This window comes from Molossus molossus, unplaced genomic scaffold (assembly GCF_014108415.1).
Source record: "Molossus molossus isolate mMolMol1 unplaced genomic scaffold, mMolMol1.p scaffold_m16_p_4, whole genome shotgun sequence".
Classification (NCBI taxonomy): domain Eukaryota; kingdom Metazoa; phylum Chordata; class Mammalia; order Chiroptera; family Molossidae; genus Molossus; species Molossus molossus.
The window spans coordinates 31,844,251-31,871,446 of record NW_023425377.1 but is presented as its reverse complement, the minus strand read 5'-3'; the positions used below and the strand labels follow the sequence as shown (position 1 = coordinate 31,871,446).

The 27,196-nt window shown below is 51.3% G+C and overlaps 1 protein-coding gene across 1 annotated transcript; it reads right to left on the bottom strand.

Annotated features, from left to right (window-relative positions):
- Window positions 1-1,743: 1,743 nt before the first annotated feature.
- Window positions 1,744-26,753, bottom strand: ARAP3 (ArfGAP with RhoGAP domain, ankyrin repeat and PH domain 3). Its single transcript, XM_036240788.1, has 33 exons — window positions 26,702-26,753; window positions 24,593-25,133; window positions 24,417-24,478; window positions 24,199-24,310; window positions 19,124-19,327; window positions 18,936-19,005; window positions 18,550-18,670; window positions 18,276-18,460; window positions 18,089-18,195; window positions 17,647-17,846; window positions 17,464-17,549; window positions 17,163-17,345; window positions 16,868-17,003; window positions 16,148-16,264; window positions 15,568-15,715; window positions 15,358-15,460; window positions 13,051-13,270; window positions 12,351-12,414; window positions 11,947-12,110; window positions 9,593-9,805; window positions 9,235-9,340; window positions 8,184-8,331; window positions 7,852-7,920; window positions 6,868-6,942; window positions 6,658-6,772; window positions 4,498-4,626; window positions 4,285-4,418; window positions 3,976-4,058; window positions 3,843-3,878; window positions 3,646-3,709; window positions 3,408-3,545; window positions 3,172-3,210; window positions 1,744-2,716 (listed from the first exon to the last, which is right to left on the bottom strand). Exons 2-33 carry the CDS (start codon window positions 25,114-25,116, stop codon window positions 2,240-2,242), a joined length of 4,632 nt encoding a protein of 1,543 aa, XP_036096681.1. The 5' UTR covers window positions 25,117-25,133; window positions 26,702-26,753; the 3' UTR covers window positions 1,744-2,239.
- Between the last annotated feature and the right edge of the window lie 443 nt (window positions 26,754-27,196).

Sequence of the window (27,196 nt, the reverse complement as noted above, 5' to 3'; positions counted from 1 at the left end):
GAAAGGGGGGGGGGGCATCAGTTGGTTGCCTCCTGCATGCCTGTCCCAACCGACGATCGAACCCACAACCTGGTTATGTGCCCTGACTGGGAATCAAACCCACCACCTTTTGGTGGAGGAGAGGATGCTCCAACCAAATGAGTCACACAGACCAGGGCAGTACCTCAAACTTTTAAAACAGCTCTTTCAAGCCCTGGCCGGTTTGGCTCAGCAGTTAGAGCATTGGCCCTCTGACCAATGAGTCCTGGGTTTGATTTCGGTCAAGGGCATGTACCTCAGATGTGATTGGTCCCTGGCCCTGTGTGGGAGGCAACACTTGATGTGTCCCTCTAACAGATGTTTCTCTCTCTCTCTCTCTCTCTCTCTGTCCTGTCTCCCACTCTATCTGAACAAAAATGGAAAAATATCCTCGGGTTAGGATTAAAAAATAATAATATGCTCTGGCCAGTTTGGCTCAGCGGTTAGAGCATCAGCCTGCGGACCAGATAGTCCCAGGTTTGGTTCCCACTAAGGGCACGAACCTCAGTTGCCGTTTATTCTTGACCCCGGTTGGGGTCCTGTGGGTGGTGACCAGCCGATGTGTCTCTCTCACATTGATGTTTCCCTCCCTCTCTCCCTCCAGCTCTATCTGAAGATAAATGCAAAAAATATATTATAATAATAATAATAAAAATAATAATAAAAACAGCTCCTTCAACCCTATTCTTCCCCAATCACCTCTCCCAGGTAGCATACTAAATGATACCATGCTCCATCCAGTTGAGAAAGTCAGAAACCCAGGATCAGTATGCCCTTTCTCCTACCCCCACATTCCATCCATCAACAAGTCCTATAGGTTGTTTCTAAAAAATATCTCCTATTGATCCACTTCCTTCAATTTCCAAAACCACCAACCTAGTCCAAGCCCTCAGTATCGGTCTCCTAGTCTAATATCTGATCTCCTTGCTTCCAGTCTCCACCCACCACCACAACCCATTGTTCATAAACAGCCAGAATGATTGTTGTTGTTTTTAAAGGAAATGAGATCTCATCACGTTTTTCCTTAAAACTCCTCAGTTGCTTCAGAATAAAATCCAACTTCCTTAGCATGGTCTACAAGGCTGTGCATGATTTTCCCCTGTCCCTCTTCTCCTCTTCAGCCTACTCTTCTCCCACTTCCCACTCACGGTGCTCCAACTTCCTTGCTGTTCCCCCAGCAAGCCAAGTCCCTTCCCACTGGCAGTCCAAGAGCCTTCATGCCTCCTGCTTTCCCTCGCCTTCTCCCAGCTCTCTTCATGTCTTGCTTCTTACCCTTAAGTTTCTACTCTTCACAGAGGCCTTCCCCATGCACCCAGCCTAAAGGCTTCCCCCACAAGCACATTACTTTGGTTTAGTTTCTTTACAGTACTGAATTTGTGCATTTATTTTCTGTTTTCTGTTCCCCCTCTACAGTGGAAGCTCCATAATAGCAGGGACTTCATCTGTTTTGTTCATACTATGTCCCCAATTCCTAGCAACAACTGGGTGCTCAATACATATTTGTCCAGTGAATGAATGAATAAAAGAATGGTAGCCTTTTAACTTATATGCATGTATGCATAACCAATAGACAAAGACAACAACAGTGGGGGGGGGGGGTTCTGGGGGGGGGACATCTGTAACAAAAATAAATTAATAAAAATTGAAAAAAAGGAATGGTAGCCTTTTGATTCCAAGGCTTATTAACAGTGAACCATCCTTCTTGGTTCCTCTTTACCCCAGCTCCTAATTCTCATCAACCTCCCCACTCTTGAGTTTCAGCGTAGACCCCAAATGTAGGAAGTGGTGTAGGACAGACTTGGAGACCATTCAGGTATCTGGCTTCCAAATCTTTTTTTTACTTAACACAGTAAAACCATTCTTTTCAAACCCCAAATCTCTCATAGAACCCCAATATATCAAATATATAAAGCAGGAGTTGCCCTTGTTGAGGGAAAATATTTGGGGCCTACAGCTCTGAGCAACAGTTTGACATTCACTGCTCTACTTTCAGTTACTTCAAAGTACAGACAAGGGAGCAGAGGTGGGCGGTGGTGGGACAGGGCATGACCTGCCCCTCTTTGGGCAGGACACAGCCTCTGGAGCCCTGAGTTCCTGTGCTACTTCCATAGCACCACACTGGATTCTAGAGTCTTTCCAGCTATGGCAGAGGAAGCTCCCAACAGTGTCTGCCAAGGAGAGAGCTTGGGTCTTTCGGTTACCTACTCCCTCAGACTGCTGGTCATGTGAGGGGCTGGCTGGAGGGTAAACTGGAAGTGCAGGGAGGTGGGGTGGGGAAGCCAGGTGCCTGTGTCGGACGGCTGTTGGGGCTCGGGGTCTGAGGGCTAGAGGGTTGGGAGGAGCTGCCCAGGCCCATCGTGGTTTCTCCCTTCCTTAGGATGAGGCTGCTGAGCTCCTGGAGCAGCTGTTCCTCCAAGGACCCACGTGCCTGGGAACTGTTCTTTGAAGAAGGACCTGGAGGAGCCTCTGGTGGCCTCTCCTCCTGGCCTGCCTTGGAGAGAAGGGGTTGATCAGAGGACCTCTGGCTGGCGAGGGGCATCTCTGACTTGGCTGTCTGCTCCCTCGTGGTGGAGAATGAGGTGGAGGTATCCTTGGTCAGCTCCGGGAAGGCTCCCACTTCCTCGTACACTGGCTCCTCATACACAGGCTCCTCCAGTTCCTCTTGCTCCTCCACAGACCCCTGGGATGACTTCATCGGCTAGATGGGAATGTGTTGGCAGGAGGCAGAAGTTAGTTACTGGATTATTTATCACTACCATTTATTGAGCTCTTTCTCTCAGCCAGATGCTGCACAATACTTTGCAGATATGGTATCAAAACAACTCTGTATGATGGGTTCCACTGAAGGGGAGTGAACTGAGGTACAGAGTTGCCAAATGGTAGAGCTGGGGCTTGAACCTAGGTCTGTCTAACCACTTGCTTTCTGTTTCTCAGATCATGTAACCACTTCCCCCTTTCCTCACTGCATCTTACCATCCCTCATTTTCTTCACCTTTTCTAGCCCCAATACTCTCTCACTTACCCTTTTTGTCACACACACACACACACACACAGATGGCTGCATCAGGACAAATACAGAAAGCACACCGGCTCAGGCAGCACAGAGCAACACAGCGCTGACAGGCACACAGCCGGAGCAGGCACAGTACTCACGAAGAACATGGACAGGGTCCTCCGATTGTGAAGTCGCCTCTGGGCACAGATGGGGTGGGGATTCGGGGAGAGAAAGACACAGAGACACAGTGAGGCCGAGCAACAGGGGGTCGGGAGTGGGGACACAGAGAAGGCAGAGGGGGGACACCAGGCTGGCAGGTGCACCACTCCCTCCTGCAGTGTGGACCGGGCACCAGCAGGGATCAGGAAGGGATTCAGGTGGGCTGGGACCTCACCAGAGTCTGATTCGCAGAGAGGAGGGTGGCCCCACTGTCATCCCCACGGATGGGTAGCAAAGGCATGGTGCCAAACTTCTGACGGGCAAGGTCAGAGGAGGAACGGCGTCGTAAGACCACTGGCTGCTGGTCATCGTGCTGGAGGGAGGGGGAGAGGTTGGCACAGATGGGCATGGGAGGTACTAAGGGGTACAGCTGGAACCGCACACCTAGCCCTCTGCTCTCTCCTTCCCCTCACCTGGGCTTTGAGGATGCTGGTGGTCCAGTCCCACAACTCATCCTCATCAGCGCAGGACAGGTAACTGGGTGATAAGAGGGGAATTTAGGGGAAGGAAAGAGGTCACAGCTGTAGGGAAGGAGGACAGGGAAAGTGAGGAGCTGAAGGACAGGGAGCAGGATTGGGCCAGAGGAGAAGCCAGGCTGGGAGGTACTCACAGGTGCATCTTCTCCAGTATCAATGTGAAGCCCCACCTGGGAGGCAGAGGAGAACAGTGATGAGGTGAACAGAAAGACCAGAGGGGTGGTGGCAGGAAGGCCCTAGAAGTGTGAGTTGGGGAGGAAAACTCACGGTGTTGGAGGCTTTAACTTCTTGCGGATCCCCAGGTAGACCTTGGCACCTTCCAAAGGCCACTCTCGTTCTGGTTTAGAGCTCTGAGAACATGGACGGAGTCAGCGAGGTTGATAGGTGAGAGAAGGAACATGGTTTATGAGGTCAAGAAGTCATGGAAGCACTGGGGTTATGTGATCACAGGGTCAAAGGGCCAGGGAAGTCGTGAGATTGATGAGATGACGGGCCGGGGAGTGAGAGGGTCAGTGTGCTCATGGCTCCTCACACATGGCCACCCAGTGTCCCCCCCTGATAGCGCCAAGGCCCCACCTTCTTCTCCTTGAGCAGCAATAGGCAGCGACCACGAAGTAGAAGGAACCTCTCCTGGAAGCGGTTTCCCAGCAAGCGGGGTGGTTCCTCTCGACACCGCAAGAGCCCCACCTTCGGGCTCTCCCGCTGGACACCTGGGTACAAATGGGCAGGGCTAGGTTGGGGGTTCCAGGGGAGAGGCCTAGAGGTTGTGGGCTGAAGAAAGAGGCTCACCTGTAAAGAGGCAGCTGGCCTGGGCCAGGGAGACTTTTCTCAAGAGCAAGGAGGCGGAGCAGGGCTCTGGGAGCTGGCACCATTGTAAGGCCTGCTCCAAGACCCTTTCCTTGGGGTGCAGTGGGCGCTCTAAGGGGCAAGACGAGGTTGGGTGTCAACCAGAATATCCATCCATGACCTGGAGCCCCCAACTCATGTCCTACCAGTCACTCATTCATCCGTCCATCCCACCATCCAGTCACAGGCATTTGTGTTAGGACTAACTCTGTCTACGCCAGCACAGTGCTGGCCCCAGGGATGCAGTGGCGAGCATGAGACACCTGGCCTGCCTTCCCAGAGCCCACAGCTAGTGAGCGAGCAGACAGTAAACAGGTAAGTGGACAAAACAATTACAGACAACAATTATTCTGACAGAAACAATAAGTTGAAAGAGAGAGTAATAGGGCAGCTACGGAGATACTGTGATCAGGCAAGGTCTTTCAGAGGGAGTATTTGTAGGTGAGACTCGGAGGCCTGAAGGATTAGGAAGAAGTCATGCTAAGATCAGGCAGAAGAACATTTTAGGCATGACAAAATGCAAGAACAAAGGTCCTTCGTCAGGAAAAAGGTGTTTAAGGAACTAAACAGCCAGTGTGGCTGGGACAAAGAATAGATGAGAGGAGCAATTATGTGAGATAAGGTCTGGGGAAAAAAGCAAGGACCAGATAACTCAGGGTCTTGTGGACTATAATAAGGAACTTGAATTTTGTTTTAAGTTCAATGGGAGCCCTCTGGAAGGTTTTAACCATGGGAATGGTGTGATCTGATTGACTTATGTTTGAAATGCCCATTTGGCTGCTGTGCAGAAAATGGATTGTCAGGAAGCAAGAATGGAATACGAACCAGCTGTTTCCTTTCTGAGACTGTACATTTTAGTGGTTAATGTTGGAGAGCAGAGACATAATAGTGACTTTGATCTGGGTGGTGACATTGGTGGAGATGGAGAGACTGATAGATTCGAATAGAATCTACAGAACTAGTTGGTTGGGTTGGGTATGAAGATGAAGGAAAGGGAGGAGTCCCAAAGGACTCACAAGCATCTGGCCGAATGGTGGTGCCACTGACTGAGGAAAAACTAGGAAATGGCTCGGGCTTTTTGTTAGGGGAGAGGGCTGGGAATTGAGTTTGGTCTTGGACATTTTAAATTTGAGGCTTATGAGATATACAAGTGAGTGGAGGTACCAGTTGGACATGAGTCCCAGAGGAGAGGTCTGGTATGCAGATAAAAATTGAGGAGCTGTGCCCTGGCCGGTTTGGCTCAGCAGTTAGAGCATCAGCCGGAAGAGTCACAGGTTTGATTTCAGCCAAGGGCATGTGCCTCAGTTGTGGTTCGGTCCCTGGCCCTGGTTGGGGTCGTGCAGGAGGCAACCAATTGATGTGTCTCTCTCACATCGATATTTCTCTCTCTCTCACTCTCTCTCTCTCTCCCCCCCCCCCCAACTCTGTCTATAAATAAATGGAAAAATATTCGTGGGTAAGGATTTAAGAAAATTGGGGGCTAGCTTATTAATGGTGTTTAAGCCATGGGGTGAACGAGCTCATCCAAGGAGAATGTAGATAGAGGAAGAAAAAGGGAAAGAAAAGGGGCCCTGGCTGGTTTGGCTCAGCAGTTAGAGCATCGGCCAGTGGACCAGAGAGACCCAGGTTCAGTTCCCGCTAAGGGCACGTACCTCGGTTGCAGTTTGTCCCCCGCCCTCGTTGGGCTTGTGTGGGTGGCAACCAGTTGATGTGTCTCTCTCATATCGATGTTTCTCCCCCTCTCTCTCCCTCCCTCTCTCCCTCCAGCTCTAAGTGAAGATAAATGCAAAAGAGTTCTTGGGTGAGGCTAAAAAAAAGAGAGGGAGAGAAAGGAAAAGGGTCCAAGATTGAGCCATGGGTCACTCCAACATTTGGAATCTGGGCAAAGATGGAAGAGAAGCCTCCATTAATGTAGAAGGGAAATCAAAGGTTTGTGAAGTCTATGAAAACCAAGAGAAGAGAGAGTATGGAGAAAGAGGGGGTGACCAACTGTGTAGCTTGTCCCCTCATGCGCATTAGGAAGTGTCTACTATATTTGGAACATAGAAGTCATTGGGACTTTGACCCCCACCACCACACACGCACACACCTGGTCATACTCACCAAGCTCCCCATGCTCGAGAATCTCAAATGTCACCCACAAGTCAGTTCCAGCTTCTGTCCCCCGCATCTCCAGTACCTGGTTAGTCAGCTCCTCGGCAGTCAGTGTTGGGGACACCTGGGGTCAGGGCAAAAGCAGACCCTTGTTGGTCAGGCTTGTGCCCTAGTATCACATGATCCTCTCATCTCCCCTCCCGTTCCCTCAGGACTGACCTTCAGGGTGACACAGTTGTCTGGGAGTTGTTGCTCTATATAAACCTCTATGATGAGGTCTCCAGCCTGGGACAGCTGAGGGGAGGGGAAAAGAAGTCATGAGGACACAGAGGATGTAAAGAATGAAGGCCAGAGGACTCCTCATGTTGCCTCATAAGCATTCCCCCCCCCCCTTACACACACACAAAAGTCTCCTTCCAACCCTCATTCCCAACATGGTTCAGGCCCTTAACAGGGGTGGCGGGACCACATCTTCAAGCTGCATAGGTACTTCCCAAGACAGTGCAGCACAAGTGCTTGGGAGGATAGGTTTGGAGTCAGACTACCTGAGTCCCAACTCTGCCACTCACTGTAGTATGACCTTGAATACGTGACCCTCTGAGCCTCAGTTTCTTTATTTGAAAAATGAGACTACAGACTTCATGGAGTTGTGTGATACTAATGTGAGATTACAGGTGCCTTCAATAGAATAAGTCCTCAGCTATTTACTATGGTATTTATCATTATTATTCTCACCTCTGTCTAATTTAGCTAACTCTTCCTTGGATCTCTTACACGTAGAATGAAAGTGCTTCTGCCACTGTTTGTAATGGAGAATCCTCATAGAGGAATGAATGAAGCAAATCGTAAACCAACCCTCCCTCTGCAAAGTACTCCCCTCCTTGGGTTTCCCCTTGTCAAGAAGCAGAAGGTTAGCTTCCTATATTTTTTTAAGAATATGTTTTTATTGATTTCTTAGAGAGAGAGGAAGGGAGAGAGAGACAGAAACATCAATGTGAAGAGATACATCGATTAGCTGCCTCCTGCACACCCCCACTGGAGATCAAGACTGAAACCCAGGCATGTGCCTTGAATGGGAATCGAACCCAGACCTCTCACTCCATGGGGTGATGCTCAGTCCACTAAGCCACACTGGCTGGGCTCAGCTTCCAATCTTGATGTCCCCTCCTGGCCCACCCAGGAGCCAAGCTCAGTATAAGTTACCTGCACATCCTTCCAGGTGGTGATAAGACTGACCTCCAAGTCAATCTGAGCTACCTGGTCAGAGTCGATCTGTGGAAGAGCCAAAAGGAGTACATGTGTGTTTGGGGAGTAGGGACACTAGGAAAGGAGGGGAGCAGGGAGAGATGAACAACCAGGGAACCTGTATGAGAGGGTTAGAGGCTACAAGAACTAAGAACCAATTGAATATTAGGAGCAAGGTTATGGGCGTGGGGGCCCAGGGCTCTGGGAAGTGGTTCCTGATGCTGAGGACCTTCAGAGGACTGGGGGCTTATTGGGGTGAGCAGGATCCAGATTTCAGGGAGAGAACTTACATCAAAGACAGAGACATAGCCGTCGATGAGTTCCTGCAGTACCCGCACCTCGTGCTCCCCACGTCCATCCGTCTGGAACACGCTGGGTGCAAACAGCAGGGCCAGGTTCCGCGTGCACATCTGGTTTAGAGCCGCACACTTCTGCACTCTGAAGAGGGGCGTGAGGGTCATAAGGAAGGCGGTTTGCGTTCGCCCGTTTGTCAACACATCTATTCATTCAGCAAACACTTACTGAATTCCTACTGTATGCAGGCCCTGGGCTAAAAACTGGGATGCAACAGGGAGTCAGATATACAACTGGCTTCAAGGAGCTCCCAGTCTAGGGGAGAGACAGACAAGGAATGGGTCCTTATAAATATAGTAGGGGTCAGCAAACTTTTAACGTAAATGAACAGATGGTAAATATTTTAGGCTTGTAGGCCAGACAATCACTGTCACAACTCCTCAACTCTGCTGCTGTAGTGTGAAGGGAGCCACTGAAAATATATAAATGAATGAGCATGGCTTACACTTGATGTACGAAACTTGGTTTACAAAACAGGCACCAGGTTGGATTTGGCCCACAGGTCATAATTGGCCATTCCTGTGATATAGTGTAATTAGCCCAATATAGCTGGGGTTGACCCGAGAATCATTTAAAGACTGATCACCCCGACAGATAGGTAAAATATCTGCATCTTATTCTTTTTGTCTCCTACATCTACTCTTTGCTTGGCATAGAATAATAAAACCACATAATAGTGACTGCTCACCATTTCTGAATGCTTACTACAGGTGCTAAAAGTTTTTGCAAGGATTTGTTAAAGTTTTTACAAGGATTATCTCACTTAACTCTCAAATCACCAATGAAGTGAATACTATTCATTACATCATCTTTCTTTTACAAATGAGGAAACTGAGGCGTAGGTCTGTCTGACTCCAGAGTTCACACTGAAACTTTATGCTATACCTTCGCTTAACTGTGGGATGGATGAATGAATGTAAGCGAGGGGGTTGGGCAGAAGTGATGAAGGGTCAGTGAGGAGACTTGTAGGAGGTCTGCCATACTGACCGATAGAGGTGCCCAATGAGAGTGGCCAGTGTGCGGCGGTTGACCCTCGGCAGGGAGCCAATCACTTCTTTGTATTTCTCCAGGCGCTGATTTTTCTGGGGCAGCTCTGGGATGGAATGGGGGAGGGTTGGAGAGGATTAGAGGAGGGAGAGTGAAGGGATTTTTAGAGGAACAAACCCATGCTGGATGTGTTTCTGCCCCCATCCCACCTTGCCCTGAGCTGAGTCCCTGGGTGATCCTCCAGTGGGGGGAGTGATAAGGAAGGGTGCCGCTCAATCCCCCAAGGGAGCCTCAGGGGTTCTAGTGAGGTAGGTGGAGCTCCTGGTTGCCTGTGAGTTCTTAGGGATCTTGGAAGTACCAGCAGCCTCCCTCCAGCGAGGCAGCAACCGTGCAGAAGTCACAGGGTCATCCAGCTCTCGAAAGAAGCGTTTGAGTGTGTCTGTGACATCCTCCACAAAGTGCTCCCCTGGTCGGAGCTTCACTGACCGCGCATCCCGCCGGAACTCAGCCAGGAGCCGCAGGCTGCGGGCACGGGCACCCCCTTTCCGGTATACACCTTCCAGCCGGAGTCCTGAGAAGAGCCAGCATCTCTGCTCACAACTGCCCAGAGACCCACCACTACCCGTCCAGCATCTCATCTGTGACCCCCCCACACACACATGGGATGTGGCTGTTGGGTGGTCATAGAAGAGGAAATCTGCCCCATGGTCTTGCTTTTCAGGGCCCTGCTCAGTCCTCATTCTCAGAAAAGTCCTAACCTAACCACACCACCACTCAAAGCAGCCCCCATCAGCCTATCTCTCCATCACTTTAATTTTTGAACAGCACTCTCTGAAATCACATTACAGGTCCTAGTTATTTGAAGACGCCACATTTGCAAATTCATCTACTTGCTAAAATTTATTATTAACCCCCAAATCAATACTGGTGGCACTTTTTCAGTCATTTGTGAACATGTGCAGAGTGGAGAAAATTTTGAGTTGCCTGTTGGACACATTCCTAGCTAAAGTTTCATACAGTAAACAAGTGTCTTTTTCATGGTATATTTAGAGACATGTTTTTTGCACTCTTGTGCTTTTTTTGAGCATTGGGGAGGGGGTGTAATTCTGTCTAAAATGGCCCCCAATTGTAGTGCTAATGTGCTATCTATTGTTCCTAAGTGTGAGGTGGCTATGATGTGCCTTCTGGAGAGAACACGTGTGTCAGATAAGCTTCCTTCAGGTAGGGATGTAGTATTTGTTGGCCATGAGTTCAATGTTAACAGAATTAACAATATATGTTAAATAACGTGTCTTTAAACCGAAACACACATAAAATAAAGTCGTGTATTGATTGGTTGATGAAAATGTGACCAGAGGTTCTCAAGAACCTAACCCTGTATTTCCACTGGGGCAATGATCCCGTGTACATTAATTCAGTGTTAGCAGTAACTTTATAGAATATAATGACCTCAGATAATGAGAACGATTGTATTTGTTTTCTCATTCATTACCCATCTCTCCCACTAGTCTCTGAGCTTCATAGAACCTTCCCTGTTCACTGCTATATCCCCATGTCTGGAAAATGGGAGCAGTTTAACAAATATCTGTTGAATAAACTGTAGAGCAGGCCCTGGTTAGTTTGGCTCAGCGGTTAGAACATCAGCTCGCGGACCAATGAGTCACAGGTTCGATTCCAGTCAAGGGCACGTACCCCAGTTGCAATTCATCGCTGGCCCTGGTTGGGTTGTGTAGGAGGCAACCAGTTGATGTGTCCCTCTCACATCAATGTTTCTCTCTCTTCCTCCCTCCCTCCCACTCTATCTAGTGATAAATGGAAAAATATCTTTGGGTGAGGAATAAAAAAAAAAAGAGTGGTGCAGGAATTGTGGAGGAGCAGACTTGAACACTCGTTCTTTTTCTTCAGGGCTTTTTCACTGGGCCTTTGACTTAATTCCTCTTTTGAACACAAGGAAGGCTGAGAAAAGGACAAGGGTCTAGTGAGTAGGGGAAATCACTGCATGAGGCCACTGCCAACTCATGGAGAATGTCATTAGCTGCTGACTATCCACTGTCCTTGTTGCAAGCACATCCTTGTAGGTTCATGGGTGTACTTTCCCCTCTTTACTGCCCTCCTTAGTTTTCTGTGAATTCTCCTCAAGAGTTCAGCCTTCTAATGGGGATTCACTCAGAAGATAAGATTCTACTTGGTCCTTACTTAGGCTGGAGATTAAAGCAGAGGCCAAAAGTTCACAAAGAATTCTGGGAACTACTTGCATAGCTGATCTTTTATGCCTGGAAAACCTCCCACACAGAATAATTGTGTTGAAACCTTCAAGGATTTGGCTGCAGAATGGCTCTGGCCCTGCAGCTGCCCCCTCTTTGTTCTCCATGGCTCTACATCTCTAGTCACATTGCAGTGCCACTCTCTCCATGCCCAACACCCCAGAAACAGCTGCCTTGGAACACTCACGACCTGCTAGGTCCTGTTCTAAATGCTTTACAGGTGTTATCTTACTATCACAACTATTCTGGAAAATAAGGACTGTTAGTGACCCTATTTTCCAGATGAAGAACAGAGGTTCAGAAAGGTGGAGCAGGTTGCCAAGGGTAACTCAGCAGAGGTTATCAGGCTGCAGCTCTGGAGGCCAAGCTTGTAGGCAGATCACCACCCCATGGCTGTGTCCTTGTTGCCCATCCCCCACTGGCTCAGTATTGGCCAGTCCCCACTCACCATGCTGGGTGACAAAACTGATGCAGGCATCCACAATGATGGGGATGTCACCCCGGCTCATCTGCTGCTCCTGCAGCCCTGTGCCGCCCCCACCGGCTGCTCCCCCAATGGCTGCATTCCATGCTGAGAAGTCCAGCCGGCCCTCTCCCTGCAGATACAGGGTCCTGAGACCCAAGAGACCTGGGTCAGAACCATCTGCAGAGGGTCTCTAAGAGGCTCAGACTCACAAGGACCAGATTTCCCAGAATCACCAACAGGGGGCAGCAACATCCAACCCAGACAGGGCCTCTGAACTGGGGAAGGGACTTTGAGGAAGTGGGCAGTGTCCAGCGGGCTAGGGTGAAAGGGTGTGGGCTGAGCTCTAGAAAGGGAAGCCCAGAGTCAAGGGCAGGGACAACATTTACCTTCCTGTCTCCACCAGGACCAAATGCTCCTTCTTGTCTGGGGTGTCAGCTGCCGAGACTACACCTGAGAGAACCACGGAGACTATCATCATTGTCTTCATCTTCGTGACTAATATTTATAAAACATCTAAGATACGAAGGTGGCAGGCTAGGAGCCTTACAAACAATGCTGCATTAAATCCTACGAGTTACACATTATTATCCCCATTTTACAGGTGATACAAAGTTCAGAGAGGTTAAGCCTCTGATTACTTGCTATAAAATGGCAAAACTAAGCTTGAACTCAGGTCTCTTGTCTCCGAAGCCCTAAAACATTACCCTACACTGTTCCTCTTTTAGGAGAAAGTGAGAGTACTCAGTCCCCTCTCCTGTCCCCAACCAGCAATGACTCCAAATAATGATAATAACAATAACATTTAAAACATATAACATTTACTGAACACTTAAGAGATGCCTCCTCCCGGACTCTGTGGTAAGTGTTTTACATGCATTACCTTATTGTAAAAATAAGGAAACTAAGGCACAGAGAGGTTAAGTAACTTGTCCAAGATCACCCAGCTTGGAAGTGATGGGGTGGAGTGGGGGTTGTGCCTGAATCCATTATGTTCTGCTGTTTCCCATAGGGGCCCCCAGATAGATGAAGGTCCATTCCCCTCCCCCTCCATGGACACCCTTCATCCCTGTCCCCGCCCCTGCTCACTGATCTCCTGTAGTCGCCGAAGATGCACCATGTCCTCAGGGACTGCAGGGCCAGGGCCCGGTGCTGGACACAGGAAGAGGTGGTCACCACGAAGAAGTCCAAACCCTGACAGCCAGAGGCCAGGAGCCAGGGCTGTATAGGAGGGGGACCGCAGCCACAGGCGGCCCAGCCGCACCAGCCCAGGGCCCAACAGCTGGTGACAGCTCAGCGGGGAGAACCACTGTGAGGCAGGAGGAGGACACAGGGGGAGAGGAAGATGAGGAAAGAGACAAGAGATGGGGAGAGAGAGTGAGAGGGCCAGAAAAAGGTAGAGAAAGACATGAAGAGAAAGCAGAAGAAAGAGAGAAATGAAAAGAGATGGGGAGGGAGTGGAGGAAAGACCCAAGGAGAAGACAGAGTTGGATGGAGAAAGACAGGAAAGAAATTCAGTTCAATTCAATTTGCTCCAACCAACACAGAGAAGACCCCTTTGTGACAGCCTTATGCCCTTAATTGGGATGTAGGGGTACGAAAGAACGGGTAGTCCAAAATGCTATAACGAAAGAGTCGTGATGTCCTAGAAGTCCCACCACACCAAGGGGCCAGGCAGAGACTTCATGGAGAAGGGACTGTCTGAGCTGGGCCTGCAAGCAGTGCCTCTCACACCACCTATGATGAAGGCACAGGGAGCTTTTTCTTTTCTTTGGTAAGTTTCCAAACCATCACTAACAAATAATAAAAATGGCCCTGGCCGGTTTGCTCAGTGGTTAGAGCACTGGCCTGCAGATCATAGGGTCACAGGTTTGATTCCTGGTCAAGGACATGTACCTAGGTTTTGGGTTCAATCCCCAGCCACAGTTGGGGTTATGCAGGAGGCAACCAATCAGTGTGTCTCTCTCACGTCGATATTTCTCTTTCTCTCTCTCTCCCCCTCTCTCCCTTCTACTCTATCTAAAAATAAATGAAAAAATAGCCTCAGATGAGAATTAACAAAAACAAATAATAATAATACAAATGAATTACTAGAAAAGTGAAATGAAAAATGAAGTACATACAAAATATAAGCTCCCAATTTTTATGAGATTCTATACAGAAAGTCACTGTACCAAATTGTTATGAAAGAGTCTAAAAGCTGACTCCCGAGTTCTGTACTTGTCTGTCATGGGCCATAACAAAGAGCCCATGGGCCAGTACAATGAACAGTCTGCAGCCCACACATGAGGCGGTACCATTGCCTTAAAGGATGGGCTAGATTTTTGGGAAGTGTACATAATATTAAGAGGAGACTTGGACTCAGCTGGCAGGGCCATGACAGCACCCTTAGAGGACAGAGAGAAGTTTCTTGGTGTGAGGAATTATAGGGGAACCAGGAGAGTGGGGTCAAAGGAGTGTCAGATGCTGCAGAGATCACCTGGGAGACCAGAAGGAAGCCCTTGGACCTTGGCAATGGAAAGTCACTGGTCACCCACAGGGTAGCAGCTCAGAAGAGTGTGGCAGAGGAAGGCAGCTGCAAGGGGTTCAGGAGGAACCACGGGGCACAGGCCTTTCTGAGAAGTTGTCAGGAGAGCACCAGGGTGAGCTGAAGGCGGAGCAGGGCTGAGGGGAAAGCTGCTTAAGGATGGGAGTGATTATCATCATTATCACCATTACTATTTCAGCATCCACAGAGGGTGGGCTTGCAGGATGCCAGGCAGTATGGGCCTCACGTGTCTAACTCTTAGCCTTAGGGGGCGGGTCTTTTATACCCACTCTACCCCTACGGAAAAACTCACAAGGCTGAGAGCTGGAAGACTCAGATCCCAGGATGTCTGACTCCAGGATCTGAACTTTTAATTCCAGGGGAGGGTGCAGAATGAAGAGAGATTGGCTAGTGTGGCAGTGAAGAAGCTGGGACAGATGAAGGCAGATTTGCCTCTGGACCTGAAGAACTGGGAGGAGACACGTGGGAGGCAAGGCAGCTTCTCTGTGGGAGGAGCCCCAGCACAAGAAGTTCTGGGTATGAGCACCGGGGCCAGAGGCCTGATTTTGATCCTGCGTTCTGCAGCCTTCTAGCTCTGTGACCTTGACCAAGCGACTTCATAACCTCTGACACTTAGTTTTTTTATGTGTGGACTATTAATGATCCTTTCCTCTGAGGGTTCTTGTGAAAATTAAATGAGATATTGAGTGGGCAGTGCTTACCCCAGGCCCTGGCACAGAATCAGTGCTCAGTCCAACTTCGCTGTTAATGGAGGGGGTAGGAGTGGCTATAGGAATAGAGAGGAGAGGACGGGGGGAGGGGGGACAGGAAAACCATGAGCTGTCAGGGAGGGGTCTCTGCTGTCTCACCTTGCCCAGGGCACTGACCCAGGCCTCCAGACTGTCAGCTCCATCGGTGCCAAAATGCTGGATCCTCCCCCCGGTGAGGATGAGCTCAAAGGAAAAAGGGAACCTGGGGAGAAGGTGAGGTCAGGGAATGGAATGGGGGCCAAGGAGGGGGCTTCAGGCTCAGGATCAGGAAGGGAAAAGGGGGACGTAGTGAGCACGGAGGGCTGTTACCTGTCAAGGTCACCTGAGTCAGTAGGTGGAGGGCTCACACCCAAACATACAACATCCTGGGGCTGGATGAGGCTGAGGGGTTCAGGACTGCTTTCTGATACAAACATTTCCAGAGCCGCTCCTAGCACACACCACAGTCGGGAAGGCGCTAAAGGGAAAAGGGATGGTCTGCAGGCAGAAAACCTCTGTCTCCACCGTCAGAATTCCCACAGACCAGATCTTTATTCTATGCCAAGCCCTGTGGCTATGTATGATCTCATGTAATCTTCACAACAATCCTATGAGGTGGGTATTGTACTCAATCCTGTTTTACAGATGGGAAAACTGAGGCTCGAAGTTTGAGTGGCTTGCCCAAGCCTCATGGGTAGGAAGTAGCAGAGCTGGGATTCGACCCTGATAGTCTGGCTTCAAAGCACAATGCTGCCACCTGGCAGAGTTCCTCTCTTACCCCCTGCACCCAGCCCACCCCTGGGCATGACCCCACTTTCCCATGCCAGCCCTCTCCTCCCTGTCCCCCTGCGGTATATTTGCACCCATCCTAGCTACACTTTCTCCTCCCGTCCCTCAGCTTCCCCCTTACCATCCCGGCCCCTGCGAGGGGGTGGGGGTCCAGCTTTATTGCTGATGGGACCACAGTACAGGAAGCTGCTGTAAATGGCAGGCACCACCACCTCATTGTACACGCCAAGGGAGGGGTCTGTAAGGGGGAGGAGTAGTGATCAGGTCAGGCCGGTACAATGGGTTGGTCTAAGCCCCCTAGGGAAGGGATTGAGGAAGACAGTGGGACCGAACTCCACTGGCAGCATGGCTCAGTAGAGCCCAGTCGGGCTGGACCAGTCACTACTCAGATTAGAAAAGAGGGTGGAATGAGGCCTCTAACCCAGCCCTTGCCCACAGTCTCTCCCCACTACCCAGCCTCTCCTGGGTGGAGGCCTCAGAGTATGGGTCATCTGTAAGCATCTCAGCCCCTCTGGCCTGACCACTGAGGACCAGCATCTTTAGATGACCATTTCTATGATCAGACTGCCCCCAGGGAGATGAGACCTGGCCTATGGGTGAACCCTGTCAGGAGCAGACCAGCACTAACACTCCAAACATCCAGATCCACACCCCAGGCAGTGGCCAGCACTGGTTATTTCATAACATCAGGAAACAGTCCCAGAGGATCTGGAGGTTTAGGACACCACCCAGTTAGGCCGTTGTGATGGATTTGGTCAGGGCAGCTCCCTGGAAGAACCAAGGCACAGGTGTGGGCTGAGAACTGTCGTGGGGAGAGAGAAAAGGCACTTTCTGGGGTTACCTGGGGGCAGGAAAACTGGGGAGCTGCCATCGAGGGCCGAGGGAGACCAGGGCTCCTCGCCCTCAGAGGCCTCCACACAGAGAAGCTGGGTCATGTTCTTCAGCAGATTGGGTCCTGCCACAGCAGTACATAGTGCCTGCAGGGGGACAGGGATTCTGTCAGCCCTAAGACCCAACATGAGAGCCCTGGGGACGGTCTCCTGGTCACCAAAAACAGCCCCTTGCCCCCCAAGTCTAGGCATTTCAACTCAGAGACTGCTTTGCTCCTCCCCATCAGCCCAACCTGCCCCTCCTACCTGGAGAAACTGGCTGTGATCTGGATACTGCGGGTGGGGCTTCCGGAAGAGACCCAGCCGGTACTTCCTGGAGATAAACTCTCCCCGGGGGCCTGGGGTGGTATCTGGCTGCAGCCTCTCACCTGGGGGTAGGGCCCCTGCCCAGAAGCGGTTGGCACGGTCATTTCCCAAGACAATGAACAACTGCAGGATGACAAAGGGCAGAGGCAAGTGACGGGAACTCAAGAGTCTCAGACATTCCAATCCTGTCCCTAAGGTGGGTCCAAAGTCTTTTTTGGATGTTCTCCTTCAGATTCCTCACCTGCACTATCTCATTACTCCAGACACTCGTGTCCAGCTTCAGACTCTGCACCTTGGAGATCCCGGAACCCAGAGCCCGGTGCTGACCTGTTAGAGTATGAGGGGCATGTGGCATGGGTACCCTGAGCCCTCCCACCCCAGTTCTCCTTCTTCTCCCCATTTCAGCTAAGGCTCCAGCCCTCACCTGCACACTGCTTGCAGATGACCACTCCCAGGTTGACAGCAGCCCAGTCTGGGCGGGAAGCCCCACAGTCTGCACAGTGCAGGTTTGCCCGATTGGACCAGATCTTCTCAGCCACCTCGTAGTCAGACAGGGTCTCGGTTACTGCTTCCTGTAGAGCGGCTGCCCAGCTCTGCCGAGCACCCCCAGACTCGGCTGTGAAGCTGAGGGGTGGACAGCCAGTCTGTGGGCATGGACACGCTCCCCACTAGCCCATCCCACTAGCCATTCCTGCAGGAACACCCACAGGCCAACCCAGACCCTCCTAATAGCCCTGACCCTGCTCCCTAGAATCCCATCAGAGCACACCCACTGATATCCTCCTGAGGAGGCCTCCAGTCCTCTGCATCTGTGTCCCCCTCAAAAGTCTCTCCCCTAACCTTGCCTCCTGCCAATCTGGGCCCACCTGAAGCAGCGATGGGGCGTGAGGAGGTCGAAGCTGCGACTCTTGGTCTCCCGGACACTGCACCCCTGCAGTTCAATGAAGCAGATCCCGATGCCCAGGGAGAAGGCCTGGTGGGGTCAGGGAGAGATGCAGTGAGGTGCCCGAATGGGCTAGGCCAGGCCCCTCAGCCCCAGCCAGCCCTCCTCACCTGCTCACTCTTGTACAGTGCCAACTCTCCGGGGCTCAAGGCAGCAAACACCTTGGCCTTGTGTCCACGCAGCTCCAGCATGCCTGTGCGGAGGGGGCGGGGAGGCTGAGGGGTCCGGGGATGGCCCTGGAGGCGCTGCTCCTTCAGGCAGGATTGCAGCATGGAGCACCAAGTGTCCCGCTGAGCTGGTGGGGGACAAGGAAGCAGGTCAGTGGGCTGTGTGCTCACATGGCCTCCCCACCCCTGCCCTCACCCAAGGGGCCCTGGCCCTCACCCTCGCTCTCGGTGCGGAACACAAACACCCTCTGGCTGGTGATGACCTGGAACTTGTTGTCCTTGCTGCTGCGGGTCATCTCAATGGCAGACAGAGGGATCACGCCCTTGGGGAAGGGATCCTGAAGAGACAGCCCAGTGACCCACAGGGACAGGAACTCAGTCATGTGTGCTGACACCAGGGGCCAGCACCAAATTTTAATGAGATCAGCACTCATTCCATAGTCATTTGGGTACAGCTGCTAACCTGGCTTTAGATGCTGACATCAGTCATGTAGTGACTGTATCCCTACCATGGGCTTCTGCCTTCCGATCCTGAGCCCTTCTCAGCCCTCCCTTTCCCTCTCCCTCTCCCCAGGCCCCAAGGAGCATCTCCTGGACCCCCACCTTGTCATTGCCAAAGTACATCAGACTCCTCCCATTGAACTGCACAAAGCGCCTCTGGAAGACGTAGTTTCTAGGGAAGGGAGGGGCCAAGATCAGTGAGTGGTGGAGGCTGCATGGGGTTCCTAGGGTCTAGGAGCACTTGGGACCCAACCCCAGCCTCCCTCCCCTCCCCTTCCCAGCAGCCGCACCCCTGAGGGGAGAGCTTGTCTAGCCAGCCACTGAGCAGGGGTGTGGGGCGGTCTGCAGTGGAGGAGAAGCTGGCATAGGGTGAAATGAGGTCATCACTGGTCTCCTCTGTGTCCAGGGTGGGCAGCGAGAGGGTGGAATCCCCAGGCAGCTCAAGGCTGGCATAGCCAGCATCCTCCCGAGTCTCCAGATCCTGCCTGCTGAGCCTTGTGGGGGCCAAGATAGAGAGGGACACACATTAGACCCAGTTCCCTAGACACCCCCACCCACAGAACCTGGTACAATGCCTGGCAGGTACTGGATCTGCTTTTCAAATGGAGGAGTAGGGAGGCTGGGAACCCAGTAGTTTAGCATGGACCATCTTCTGTGAGCACACTTGAAATTTCACTGGGAAAATTTCAGTCCCTCTCCTCTGCCTTTAGGTAGATGGTTTCCTGTCATGGTTGCTTATATCTAATCAATAAGTTTTACTGGTTCTTTCTCAAAAAATGCTTGACTTTGTCTCCCTGGACGAAGTTCCCATCATTCTCACCAGAGTGATGTAACTGTTTAGCTGGTCCCCTGCTTCCACTCTGGCCCTCCCTCCCACACCCATTTTCCCACCACCACCAGACTGCTCTTTTAAAAATACAAATGAGATCATTTCACTCCCCTGCATGAAGCCCTGTAATAACTTTCCATCTGCACTTAGGATAAATCCAAATTCCTTACCATGGGCTGTAAGACCTTGGACAGTGAGATCCATGCCTACTCCCCTGACCTCATCTTGTATCAGCCTCACCTTTGCTTACTACAGATCAGTCACATTCCCCTCCCTCTCGTGGAGCCTTTGCACATGCTATTCCCTCAGCTCAGAATATGCTTCCTTGAGCTGCCTTTTCTCATCCATTCTCAGGACTTTGCTCATGCCATCTCCTCAGAAAGTCCTCTATTATTTTCTAGTATTTTCCAGTGGTTCTTAATCTCAGGAGCACAAAATCACTCAGAAAACTTATAAACTTCGGAATATGAACCCCATACCAGACACTTACATTTGAACTCCTGAAATTGGGGCCCAGGCAATTTTAAAAGTAGTTTTAAAAGTCCCCTAGGCTATAGCACTATGAAGATTGCCAACTATTCCTCCACCTATTTGTTTCCTACTTCCCTGAGAAATTGAAGCAATCAGACAAGAACACCCACGGACTCCCAGCACCTCATCTACCCAATTTCACACACACTCTGCTTTCCTCCCGTTACTATTAATAAACACCCCTGTCTAAAGCCAGTTCCTCCTCTGCTCTTGATCCTATCCTTCTCACTTACACAAGGACGTCACTCTACCTTCTCCCCTTTCTCTCCCCGACGTCAGCCAATTTTCCCTCTCTACCAGATCGCCCCTGTTCACCTATAAACACATGTAACATTTCAGCCTATAAAAAACCCTTTCTTGTCTGGCTGGTATGGCTCAGTGGTTGAGCGTCGACCCATGCACCAGGAAGTTGCCAGTTTGATTCCCCGTCAGGACACATGCCCAGGTTGTGGGCCCAATCCCCAGTGGGGGGCATGCAGGAGACAGCCAATCAATGTTCTCTCTCTCTCCCTCTCCCTTCCTCCCTTCCTCTCTCTCTAAAAATCAATTTAAAAAATAAACATGAAAAAAACTCTTTCTTGCCCTAGCCAGTTTTGCTCAGCAGTTAGAGCATTGGCCTCTGACCAATGAATCGTGGGTTCGATTCCGGTCAAGGGCATGTACCTCAGTTGTGATTGGTCCCTGGCCCTGTGTGGAAGGCAACACTCGATGTGTCCCTCTGACATAGATGTTTCTCTCTCTCTCTCTCTCTCTCTCTCTCTGTCTCCCACTCTCTCTGAACAAAAATGGAAAAATATCCTCAGATTAGGATTAAAAAATAATAATATGCTCTGGCCAGTTTGGCTCAGCAGTTAGAGCATCAGCCTGCGGACCAGAGAGACCAGGGTTTGGTTCCCACTAAGGGCCCGTACCTCAGTTGCAGTTTGTCCCCGGCCCTGGCTGGGGTTGTGTGGGTGGGGACCAGTCAAGGTGTCTCTCTCACATCAATGTTTCTCTCTCTCTCTCTCCCCCCCTCTCCCTCCAGCTCTATCTGAAGATAAATGCAAAAATGTCCTCGGGTGAGGATAAAAAAAAAAAATCCCTTTCTTGACTCCACTTCCACTATCAACAACCACTCCAACTCTCGGCTCTTCATTGCAAAAAACTCCTAAAGAATTTTGTTTACACGTTTCCAACTCCTCTCCTTCCATTCTTTCTTTTTTAAAAAAAAAGAAAAAATTTTTTTTCTTTATTGAGTTTAGAGAGAGAGAAAAGGAGAGATAGAAACATTGATGAGAGAGAACATCTACTGGCCGCCCCCTGCAGGCCCCCCACTGGAAATTGGGCCCACAACCCGGGCATGTGCCGTGACCGGGAACCGAACCAGCAACCTCTTGGTGCATGGGTCGGTGCTCAACCACTGAGCCACACCAGCCGGACCTTCCATTCTTTCTTGAGCCCACTCTGAACAACCCCCACGATGCCAATTCCAGAGGTCAGTTCTCAGTTCTCATCTCATTCAACCCTCAGCAGCATTCGACACAGCTGACCTCTCCCTCCTCCTTATACATATATCCTTCACTTGGCTCCTACAACATCACACTCTCCTGTTTTTCCTTCTCCTTCACTAGCCATTTGTTTTGTTTTTAAATCCTCACCCGAGGACCCTGCTCCATTGATTTTCAGATAGAGTGAGAAGGAGGGAAAGAGAGAGAGAGAGACATTGATGTGAGAAAGACACACCAATTGATTGCCTCCTGCACGACCTCAACCAGGGCTGGGGATCAAACCACCACTGAAGCATGTACCCTTGACCAGAATCGAATCTGCAACCCTTTGGTCTGGGGGCTGACACTCTAACCGCTGAGCCAAACCAGCCAGGGCTCACTAGCCATTTCTTTTCACTCTGTTTTGCTGATCCTTCCTCTTCTCCCAAACCTCTTGCTATTGAAGTGTGCCAGGACACTGAGCTTGGTCCTCTGCTCTGTTAACACTCACTCACAGCTACATACACACATCTAAATGCTGACAACTCACACATTTAGATCTGCATCTCAGAACTCTCCCCAAAACTTCGGAGTTGCATATCCAATGGCCTATTTGTCATCTCCTCGTGGGTGTATAATATACACCTCAAATTCAACACATCGAAAACTGAACTCTTGATTTAATCTCCAGTCCTCCCCATCTCAGACCATGGCAACTCCAGGAACTTTCAGTCGCTCAGAGCAGCGCTGTCCAACGGAAGTCAATGTGAAAGCCATACAGTACATAATTTTAAATTTTCTAGTAGTCACTTTAAAAGGGTACAAAGAGCCTGGCCGGTGTGGCTCAGTGAATTGGGCGTCCTCCCATGGACTGAGAGGTCCCAGTTCAATTCCTGGTCAGAGCACATGCCTAGGTTGCAGGCTCGATCCCCTGTAGGGGGCATGCAGAAGGCAGTCAATTGATGTTTCTATTTCTCTCACCCAGCCTCTCTCTCTTAAAAAAAAAAAATCAATGAGAAGGTACAAAGAACCAGGTGAAATTAATTTTAATAATATATTTTATTTACCCCAACATGCCCCAAACATTAACATTTTAATATGTAATTAGTATAAAAATTAAGATAATTTATACCTGTTTGTTACATTCATCTAGTATTGCTTTCTTTCTTTCTTTTTTTGTACTAAGTCTTTGAAATTCGGTAGTTGTTTTACTGTCACAGCACATCTCACTCCAGACTTGCCACATTCGGTCAGCAGTCACATGTGGCTAGTGGCTACCACGCTTGACTGTGCAGGCTCAAACGGAAACCCTTGAAGTGATTCTGAACTGCTCTTTTTTCTTTCACACTTCAATTTACTAGGATAGTCTGCCATCAAAATATAACCAAAACCCATCCGCTTCTCACCATCTCCACTACCTAGTCTGAGACGTCTCACATAGGTTACTGCAATAGCCTCCTAACGGTCTCTGTGCTGCTGCTCTTGACCTCAACAGACCAGTCCCACAAAGCTGCCCCGGGGATTCTTAACACGTAAGTCATACCCTTCCGGTCCTACAGGGTCCTGCCCCATCTGGCCCCTTTCACCTCTCTGACATCTTCTCCCACTCCTCCCACCCTAGCCCATCCTGCCCCAGTCGGCCTTGTCTCAGCTCCTATGCCCCTGGGCACATGGCCTCCTTGAAGCCTCTATTCTGGTCACTCCCCCTGCCTGGGACACTCTCTTCCCAGAAATTTTTGTGACTGACTCTCTTACCCCCTAAATGTTTTTACTCAAATGTCTTCTTAACACTCTGGTAATTCTTGATGAAAATTTGCAGTCCACTCTCCCTCTCATTCCACCCCAGCCCTCACCCTGCTCTGCTTTTCTCCATGGTATTAACACTTTTTAACATATGGTATAATTTATTTATCATATCCATTGTTAATTGACCAGCTCCCCACAAGGGCATATTTGTTAAATGAAAGAATGAAAAGCACTGTTCCCTATTTTAAATTGTATGTCCATTACCCTGGCTGGTGTGGCTCAGCAGTTAGAATGTCAGCCCATGAACCAAAGGGTCACAGGTTCAATTCTTGGTCAAGGGCACGTACCTGGGTTGCAGGTTCAATCCCAGGCCCTGATCCAGGTGCATACTGGAGGCAACTAATCGATATGTCTCTCTCACATCAATGTTTCTCTCTTTCTCTCTCTCTTTCCCTCCTTACCTTCCACTCTCTCTAAAAGTCAGTGAAAAAAATATCCTTGGGTGAAAATTTAAAAAAATAATAATTTTTAAAAATTACATGTCCATTTGTCAACTTGTTTTATTTCCTGTCTGTGCCACTAAGTCACAAGCTGCCTGAGGCAGGGACTAGATCTGTTATATTCATACTGTACTTGAGCCTCTCTCTGTTTGAGATACAGATACAGTTCCAGACCCTCTGGCTAGCAGGCAGTAGACATTCAATGCACATCTGGTGAATAACTACATACACGGCCCCCACCAGCTTCTCAAGCCTCCCCACTTCCTGCCATCATCACCCTACTGACTACTTACCTGTGTTCAGCCCTATCCTGACAGACACCTCTGCCTTCTCTTCTGTTGGGTGTCCCTGGGACCCCCACAGGCTGGACACCATAGTACAGGCAACCAGGGTCCATGATGTGCACTGTCAAGGGAAGGATGGGGGAGACAGGAAGAGGAGATCAGGTGGGAGTGTCTGAGGTCCTGAAGAGCACTGTTCCTCTCCCCCCAGCACATGATAACCCACCTACCTGTGCCTGTGGTGGGCCTGAGAGCAGGGGTGGGGGCAGCTGTCTGGGAGCTGTCTGGGGCCCTGAAGGAAAAGGTCTAGTGGTCATTAAGGGAGAGAAGAAAGGACAAGCCCTCAGGCCCTGTTCCTCTCTGCCCCCACCCAGCACTGGATCCCCAGGAACACAACCTCACTCACATGTCTTGAGTTGTCTGTGCCCCGCTTCTTAAGTCTAGGCCAAAGTAGATGGCATTGGGCATCATCTCCACAGTATTCGAGGCTGAAGGTTGCTCAGAGAAGGATGTGGGAAGAGGAAGGGACCTCGAGCTGGACTCTGGGCTCCTGGGTACTTCTGGTCTCAAGAGGGCTGAGCTCGACCCAAGCCTCTGGGTGGTAGTGGGGCCACTGAGCCCACCAAATACTGTCCTGGGCTTAGGCACAGGCTTGGGTGGCTGGGCTTGGGTGGTTGGGCTGGGGAATGGCTCCATGGCACTATCGGATTGGGGATCCAGGGAGCACTCTGCAGCACCCGCCTGCAGCAGGCGCAAGATGCGTTTCCGGTGCCCTGTGGCGTTGATGCCCAACTTCCTCAGCTCCTCCTGGCCCAGGCCCCGGGCTGCACCTGCTGTAGCCAGGCCATGCTTCCGAAACGTGTCTGCATACTGCTCCAGGTGCACCGTGGCCAGCCACACAGCGATGTCCAGGTCCTGAGGGGCAGCCATGGGGGCTCAGGCCATTGCTGGGGGGAGGGGCAGGGTGAAGGGAGGGCTCAGGCTGAGATTCCCCCTCCCTGTCTCAAAGTCTGAGACCTGGACTAGGGTACCAGACTTCAGTCTTCCTTCAAAGAAAAAGAACCAGAGGCTTGCCATCTGGAGGCCAAGCTATCCCAGGACATCATAAATAGCTTTCTTGTTATAGGAGAATCCCTTCATTTGCAGGAGAGGAAACTGAGTCCCAGAGAGGGGAAGAGGCTCACAACAAATACATGTTAGTGTTGGCCCTCAACCTCCTGCCCACCCTGGGTTCAAAGCTCTGCCTCTGCATGACTGCACAGTCAACTAAGGAAGAACAGGACAAGATGCTAGAGCCCTGCAGGGATGGTGTGGAGCGAGTTGGCGGGGAGGAGGGAGCCCGTGACGTGGCCTGATCCTGCTGTGGATAAGAGCAGCAGCGGCACAGGAGGAGGTGCAGATTCCACTCCCACTGGTTTCCAGAGCTGAGATATAGGCTCAGCCATCCTAATCCTGGTCATTCCCAGTTCCTCCTCCCCTTCCACCTATTGTCTCAGCTCAGACTTCCTTCCTGTCCCTCCAGCTCTGGCCACCCACACATCCTGCCTGCCTTGGTCAGGCTGCCAAGAGAGCCTTAACTAGTCCCAACATGTGGGATCCTGGTCCTGGGCAGAGTGGGGATGGAGTGGTGAACTGGGCCAGAGAGATGAGGGACCAGAGCCCAGGGGTACTCCAGAGTCTTACTGTCCACTGCCCTGCAGTGTGCTCACACACATGCATGGGCACGTCAGCACCCACCCTAAAGGGGGCTTAGCGGTGTGAAATGGCATCCCCCTTAGCTCTACTTTCTCCAAGCCTTCCTTTGCCCTGCCCATGCCCTTGGGCTCAGGTCTCCAGCCTCACCTTGACCCTGGTCTACTCCCTGGACCTACCCCTGATTCCATTCCCCTGAGTTTTATCTCTGCTCTGTCCCTGTCTCTAATCCAGCCCATTTCCGTCTCCACCTCAAAACCATCTCTGTCCCTCTCCTTGCTTTGCTCTCTAAGCCTCTCCTTGCCTCAGTCTCTAACTTAACTAGATATTTGGTTGTATCTGTGTCTCTGGCCACCTCTGACTCTAGGTTTCTGTCTCTCCCTGTTTCTCTTGTACGGAGTCCTGACCAGGACTCCCTCTGGCCCCAGCATCAATTCTGGCTGCTCTCGGCCTCTCGTGGCTGGGCCCCATCCCCAAGCTAGGGCCAGAGTGCTGCGCCTCCGGCCTTGACCGGCCCTGACTCAGGGCCCAGTGTCCCGGTGACTCAGGTCGGGCCGAGGGCACGGGACTGAGAACCAGGAGGTGCGCGGGGCAGGAGTGCCGGGGGCGGGCCGGGCAGCTCGGGGCTGCGCGGGCTGCGACGAGGGAGGGGGCAAGGAGGGAGGGGGCAGAGGCCGGCGCCCGCAGGGAGGGGCGGGTCGCGGCGGGGAGGGGTGGGGGAGGGCCGCCGGCGCGGAGGGGGCTTGGGATTCCCACGAAAGTCCTCGAGGAGGTGATGGGGAGGAGTCTGGGCTCAGGGGCCCGGGGGCGCGGGGGTCCTCACCTCAATGCGCGGCCGCCGTCCGCTGCCCGGTGCCCGCCGGGCTGTCCGAGGCTCCGGGTCCCGCCGCGCCGGCCCCGCCTCCCCCAGCACTCCCCCGACGGGCCCAGCCCCGCCCCGCCCGCCGTTCCCCCCGCGGGTCCCCGGCCACTCCTTGTGCAAGCGCCGACCTTCAAAAGCTTTGGGCTCCTTACCCAACTGCAGCGCTTATCTTGGGACTGGCCCACTGTGCCCTCTTGGGGGCCGAGAAGGGAACCGGAACAGGGCTGGAGGCCAGGACAAAGAGGCAGAGACCAGCGCAGAGATGGAGACCAGGAGAGAACAAGAGAGAAAAGGGCAGCGCTGCGCTGGACGGCAGTGCACCCCCGCCTCGTCCTACCAGAAGGGGAGGGGAGAAGGGTCGGGCCCTAAGCCCCCAGGGCACTTCTGCGGAGCAGCTGGACACTGGCACCCAGTGAAAGAGGGGACGGAAGCTGGCATGCAGAAGTCAGGGAGGCT

Coding starts and splice junctions, on each gene's coding strand:
- ARAP3 (XM_036240788.1), bottom strand. CDS start 25,116: ATGGCTGCCCCTCAGGACCTGGACATCGCTGTGTGGCTGGCCACGGTG. Junction 13,271..15,357: donor GGGTCAGTGCCCTGGGCAAG/GTGAGACAGCAG, acceptor CCTGCCTCACAG/TGGTTCTCCCCGCTGAGCTG. Junction 12,111..12,350: donor GTCCTGGTGGAGACAGGAAG/GTAAATGTTGTC, acceptor CTTGGGTCTCAG/GACCCTGTATCTGCAGGGAG.